The following is a 7269-nucleotide window of genomic DNA, read 5'->3' on the forward strand; positions in this document are numbered from 1 at the left end:
ATGGAATTAAAAAGCATTTAAAAAGCTACAAATTTGGAGGTTAATTAAACTCATTGTTTTTAATCATTTCAGATTTTGTCCGCTAACTTCAGACTTTACTTAGCGGAAATATGTATGTGAGCTACAAATTTTTGGTTTGCGCAACAAATTAGCATATAATTAGCTACAATTAATGAGATTAATTTTTTTTTTTTCTTCCGCCACAAAGTTTTCGCCAAAGTAAGGGACGTCTCATAATTCCAGTGGGTCCTTTGTCTATCATGTAAATTTTTACCAAAAACAAGCCAATAGCTAGCGTCATTTAAAAATTAACCTTAGCTTATGACACATGGTCTTAGGGTATTTTCTATTCTGCATCTCATGGAACCAAAATCTCCCTGAAAAAGTTTTGACTGAAAAAAACACTTTTGGTACAGTTTGAAAATAAGAAACGTAATAGCAAGTTCCGGGAATGTTTTTTTTTTTATTCATGTTTCTTATCTACTATTGATGCTCTTTTAAGCCATATAGGTCTCATTCGTATCAGTACTGGGTTTTTCCTCCACAAATTTTTGGACATTCCCCTTTATTTGAAAAAACAAAACATGTCGTTATAAAATAATAAAAAAAAAAAACAATTAATTTTGATTTTTTTAATGAAACGAAACCATCACAAACAAAAAAAAAGGAAAGCTTAGAAATATTACTACATTAGAAATCATTAATGCAAATGTAATGTGAGAAGAAAAATATTAGGGTAAATTTTAACTAGTTCAATAATTTCAACAATTTAGAAAATTATATTCAATAACAGCGCCATCTCCATTCCAATTATACAAATCACCTTGATTATTATAAAATCGTATTGATAAACCAAAGGCAGTTGGCCTTCTTGAATTTGGCAATAGATCATATTGCGGTAACAGAGACCAGCGTACATAACCAAGGCCTCTTTGGAGATATCTGAGAAGCATTGCTTCTACTCGGTGCCAGCCAGATGAAAATCCACCTGCCCCCCGATTCAATCCCGGACTTTGGGGAGCAAAATTCTCTGGTACACCAGAACCACCTAAAGAGGATGCCAATAAATGGCCTGCTTCATCGGTCACTTCTCTATCCATTTCTCGCAAATGTTGATATACTTCTCCAGAAATTGTATCTCTTACTTGGAGCAAATGACGAGGATGTATTTCAGCTCTCATAGCGGCAGTTAAATCAATATAGCTATTGTGATTAGCATCTGCGAAAACTCGAAATGTTGATACCGATGTTATGGGACTAGCAGGGTTAGAAAAAGTCATAGTATGATAATTGGTATCATCGTGTTCAATATCAGTAACAAATTCTTCAACTGCATTCAATCCTCTAAATCCGGCCTGATAAATGTTGACATTCGTATCATTACTTTGTCGTTTTGATCTTATAACATGATAATTACTGGGAGCTTGACAAAGTTTTTTCTTTAATGCAATAGGTAATCTAGGATCTTGTAGTATTTCTTGAATAAACCAATAATATTCACTTACTCCATACAGAAATTGTCTTCCATTAATGTTAAACGAGAACATAACGTTATAAAAGTTATTCCACGATCCTTTTAACTTCTCCTCTCCCATTTTTCCACCCGGTAATAATTCTTGAATGAACCAATATCGATTATCAGAAAGATCAGTTACACCATAGAAATAGTGTTTGTTGTCTATACTGAATGGAACAACAAGTTTGTGATTTGTTGTCCAATGTCCATTAGCGGTTTCCGAACCAATTTTCCCATCAGGCATAAGCTCTTGAATAAAATAATAATTGTCACTGACACAGTAAAAATATTGCCTGCCATTTATTGAAAATGGAAATCCTATGGTATAATAGTTGTTCCAAGTTCCATGATCGGTCTCCGATCCCATTTTGCCATTCGGTAACAGTTCCTTAATAAACCAATCCTTACCAGACAGACTATATACATAATGTTTACCGCCGATAGAATATGGAAAAATGATTGTTGGTTTTGATTTCCAATACCCATTGGCAGTGTCGTTGCCCATTTTTCCACCAGGTAGTATTTCTTGAATGAACCAATAGTTGTCGTCATCGATTCCATAAATATATTGTCTGCCATTGATAGCAAATGGAAATACCTGGGTATATATACCCAACCAAGTCCCAGTATCTGTTTCCGACAATGTTTTTCCATTTTCGTCTAGTTTTTGTATAAACCAATATCGTCCATCCGTTAGGTCGGTTAAACCAAAGAAATAATGTTCATCATCAATGGTTAATGGAAAAGAAATTCTATGTTTTGAAGTCCAATGACCATTTTGAATCTCACTTCCGAACTTAATTTTAGCACAATTTACTAAACCAACAATAATTGTGAACAAAATAAAAATTCTTAAAAATTTACACATTTTTTAAGAATGAAAGTGTCACTCTTGTTCGATTGAAACTTGAAGACAAATTAATCTCTTATCACAAATTTTGTATGCTTTTATACCATTCGGATTGTTAGTGTTTTTAGAAATTGATAATGGGAATTTCCGATTTCGTACTTCTTGTCCATGAAAGATAGTACATCATCTGACCTAAGGTCAGAAAAATTAATATTTTTGTATGATAATTGAATTTCACCTTCTTTAGCTGGTTGGAATTGCCCCTGATGTAAAGGGGAAAAGGTGATGTTTGAGCAAGCTAGATATGTTATTGTGATATATCAAATAAAAGTAATATTATCAGCATGCTCAATAAAGTTAAATTAAATTTTTATTTGCTCTAGATAAGAAATAAGAACGTTTTAACATGTTATTTTACCGAACTTTATTTTACCATTATCTGAAAATTGTGACTACAAAATTGATTGAAACGTTGGACTGCAATTACAATCTAATGCACAAATTTACCTTCGCGAATGTTTAACATCTAAAAACAATTCGTTTATGCGTGCCGCTTTGCAATTAAAAAAACAACAAAGAATTGCATCAATATTTACAATTCGAGGACTTGTATTTATATAACGTCATTTGTCAGATGAGAGAGGAGTACACATTGAAAACTTCGAAACCCTTGATAGAGTTGCCGCCTGCAGCATAATAAATTGATTCTTTTCTTCGATGGTCTACTTCGGTCAATGATTAAAATTTTAAGTAAACAGAGGTCGGGTCTACAGATTTGTCATTTAAACGCTCAGAGCCTCTATACTGTTAATTTGATGAGTTTAAGGATGTGTTTGAGGAATCAAGGGTCGATATAATTTGTGTTTCTGAAACTTGGTTTTCAACTATCGCTACACATTTTTCTAGGTACTCGGCTATACACTTTTAGATGTTTTCTTTGTCAGTGATTTAAGTGACGTTCAGCTATATGATCAATTATCAGCGGAAGCATTCTCCAAGCATGACCTTATTTTTCTATCTTTCAAGTTCAAAGTCAAAGGTGTATCAACCTCGTATACATACAGAGATTTTAAAAATGTCAATTATGTGAGTCTTGAACGTGCTACCCTCGGAGTTCAATGGGATCAAGTCTATTTATTAGCGTGGCCTGATGACCAAATTGAATTTATCAATAATAATATCGTCAACTTGTTTAATAGTTATATTCCTCTTCGAACCAGAACTATAAAACTGGGTGAACGTAGGTGGTTTTTGAATGAGATCAGGAGTCTTATCTCAGAACGGGACCAAGCTTATAACAAAAGGAAACGTTTCCGTGTAGGCATTGACCATCAAACTTATCGGAGGTTACGTAACCGAGTTGTCTGCAAAATAAGAAGTAGAAAAATCCAATTAGGTATATTGCAGCAAGTTATCTCATACCATGAATATCCGTCAATTATGGAAAAATGTTAGAGAGATGGGCTTAGGAAAACAGAATCAACATATTGATACATATATCGATGTAGATGCATTGAACCAAGAATTCGTAACACTACCTTTTCCCTCCCTGTCCGTCCCTCCTACTGTTAGTAATGAAATTGATCTTAATGTTTTTCAATGTGATCCGAAACAAGCAACCCTGTACTTTATACAATAGGATACAGTTTGTTTCCTCTAACAGATCCCTAACAACTAATTCATCCGCGTTACTCATGTCTGACTTCTGAGAGACAATTTTTTGTCACCGCCATCCGACTGTGGAACTCATTACCAAGGCACCTAAGAGATGTGAGAGGTGAAGCAGAGTTTCGTCGAGCACTACAAATCCACTTTCATGACTAAAAGCATTGTAAAAGTTGTTTTTGATTCAACTTTTCATTTACGGAAACAGATTGTATCTTTTCTATTGTTTAAATTTAATTAATAATTTTGGAATGTTAATTATAATTATTATTATTTTGTTTTAATTTTATTATTAATTTTATTTTTAATATCACTATTTTTCACATTGTATTGTTACAACTTTTAGCTTAACACTATCTTAAAAGAAGTAAATTCTTACTGTGTAAGCCTTCAATGAACTAATAAATACAAATACAAATACAGAATACAAATATTGCACAAATATAATAGTCCTGTCTACAGTATAAATTTCATTTATTTATGTGTTGAAGAAAAAAAGATAAAAATGAAAAACGGTTAAAACGGTCAAAAAAACTTGGGACAAAAAACTTTTTTTTCCCGTTATTCGGTAAAAAAATTTGTATACCAATTTTTTGCGCATGCATGCGCATGATCATAGACTACAGGTTCTATAAGTTTGAGATTTTTTGAACGCTACGAAAAACTTATACAAATAAAAACCTACCCACAATACCCCCAAAAAAGTAGGTGTTTTTCAAAAATTCATATTTCCAAACACAGAGACTTAAAAAAAAATCCGTATCAGACTCCTAACATTTTTTATATTATCTTTCTAATGACATTTTTCAAATTGTCAACAAATATTTTCCTATTTATAATCACTACTTTCTCAAAGCTCTACCTCATGTTTTAGTTTTAAAAAACGATTTATAACTTGGTTTTGAAATTTCTAAGAATTTTTTCAATATTATTCTATCGATTAAAAAAAAATTAAATTTTTTGCAACGTGTCGTGTTTAGAAAATAGCAACTTTTTTGGAATTTTGTTTTACCCCAATTCACCCTATAAAGTGACAAATTTTTAAAAAGATTTTTGTGTCTCTAATAGTTTATTTTTAATTTTTAATTAAAATTTTTGCCGCACTGCTAAAAATTTAAAGTGGAACGGAGAAAAGGGCGTCACTTTTTCGTGGACGCTGCCATGGTTTATCGATTTATAAGATGTTATCACGTCAAAAAAGTAGTTGCCTGTAAAGTCAGTTTACGGGCGATAATTGTTTTACGTGATAGCACTAACATAAAATAGACCGAGAGCCAGCGACCTAAAGTTTGCAGGTAATTGCTTAGTATTCAGCCCTATGAAATATGTTTAAGGACATCCCCAGGCATGTTACTGCAAAAAAAAGTCTCGTCAGCCGTGGCAAAAACGGTCTGCCAAGCACTTGAATGTGAAAAAAAATTTTAAATTAAGAACTCGACCTTAAATCAAAAAAAAATATTTAAAGACAACGGAAACACTTACAAAACTAAACGATACCTTTTTTTAAAGGTAAAAAGTTATACTACTTTCTGGTTTTTATATAAATGTTTTTTGATGAATAGTTTTTGAAACAAAAAATTTCAAACACAAAATTTTGAAAAAAATTCAAAAAAAGTTTAAACAGTTTTTTTTTCATAAAATTTACCCAATAAAGTATTATATTTTGTTTTGTTTTAATTTCTCTTATATATTTTGAGCCAAACACCGAAAGCTAAAAGTCAAAATCTCTTTTACTTTTTGAGAAAACTGAAAATTACCAAACCTTCTATTTTTTCACCAGCGCCAAAATTACGGCTATTAATTATGTCTTTCAGAAAGGAAGTAAGATGTTCACGGGTTTTATTGCAGGAATCGTTCAATGGGTTATAAAAAAGATAAAACCGCGGAGTGCTATTAAATGAGAGGGTGGGAACTGGAGATAGGGGTGCAAAAGCCCCCTTTTTGGTTTTTTCAATGTATCTCGTAAACAAAGCATAATTTTGAGATATTGTTCTTCACAAATTTTGTAGAGAATTAAATTTCCTAAAATAATAATGTTTTTTAAAAATTTATAAAAAAAATTTCCTTACCAAAACAGTCAAAACAAACAAAAAAAAATTTTTTTAAATCAATTTTGTTTAGTTTTTTTACTTTTTTGGTTGTGTCCAGCGACCTAAAGTTTGCAGGTAATTGCTTAGTATTCAGAGTCATACCAATTCATAGTCTTCACCGAGTTATATAAGAAACCGCTGGTCGGCCTGGCCGTATATGTGGCGAACATGTAAAAAATTTGTCATGAAGGTGTAAAAAATTCCAAACTATGACCTGCAAGTCATTGCTTAGTATTAAGTCATATGAAATATGTTTAAGGACATCCCCAGGCATGTAACTGCAAAAAAAAAAGTCTAGTCAGCTGTGGCAAAAACGGCCTGCCAAGCACTTGAATGTGAAAAAAATTTTAAATTAAGAACTCGACCTTAAATCAAAAAAAAAGTATTTAAAGATAACGGCAACACTTACAAAACTAAACGATACCTTTTTTTAAAGGTAAAAAGTTATACTACTTTCTGGTTTTTATATAAATTTTTTTTGATGAATAGTTTTTGAAACAAAAAATTTCAAACACAAAATTTTGAAAAAAAAATTCAAAAAAAGTTCAAACAGTTTTTATTCCAAAAAATCTACCCAATTAAGTACTAACTTTTTTTCCAATTCTTATTTCACTTATATATTTTGAGTCAAACACCGAAAACTAGAAGTCAAAATCTCTTACTTTTTGAAAAAAACTAAAAATATCGAAAACTGTGTTTTTCTTGTTCGGGATCAGTATTCTTAGGGATTTTTTCTGAATTGTTTTTTGACTTTTGGCTTTTTTTAGCACAGACCATTCCATTTAAAGGGAAAGAAAGTCTTAAGTACACTTGTCATTCCACAATGTAAATATTTTGTACCCTAATCCAGTTATAGTCTTCATATTTATTATTGGCATGTATCAATAGCGTTACAAAACTTACCTTAATCAATATCTAATCCCTCTAACGTTATGGAAATGCCAACATTTTTAACAAGCTCCTGGATATTCATATAAAAATTGCAATATATCGAGAACAAGGTAGGTACATATAGAAAAATTTATCAAATACAATAAAATATTTTATTAAAAAGGACAAGTTTTATGCAATTAAAAGAAGGCAGAAACAAAAAACAAAACAAATGCAAGTAGCTATGTATGTTTATAAAAGTATTAATAAAGATGATT

The 7269-nt window shown here is 31.4% G+C and overlaps 1 protein-coding gene across 1 annotated transcript; it reads right to left on the minus strand.

The window, feature by feature from the left end:
* Positions 1-501: 501 nt before the first annotated feature.
* On the minus strand, positions 502-2445 carry LOC129918624 (uncharacterized). The gene has a single exon (XM_055999248.1). The coding sequence runs from the start codon at positions 2382-2384 to the stop codon at positions 762-764; it is 1623 nt and encodes a 540-aa protein (XP_055855223.1). The 5' UTR covers positions 2385-2445; the 3' UTR covers positions 502-761.
* Positions 2446-7269: the final 4824 nt, after the last annotated feature.

Source organism: Episyrphus balteatus, chromosome 4 (assembly GCF_945859705.1).
Source record: "Episyrphus balteatus chromosome 4, idEpiBalt1.1, whole genome shotgun sequence".
NCBI classification, from domain to species: domain Eukaryota; kingdom Metazoa; phylum Arthropoda; class Insecta; order Diptera; family Syrphidae; genus Episyrphus; species Episyrphus balteatus.

Excerpts from the sequence above, each read along its gene's own strand:
- LOC129918624 (XM_055999248.1), bottom strand. The coding sequence starts at position 2,384 with ATGTGTAAATTTTTAAGAATTTTTATTTTGTTCACAATTATTGTTGGT.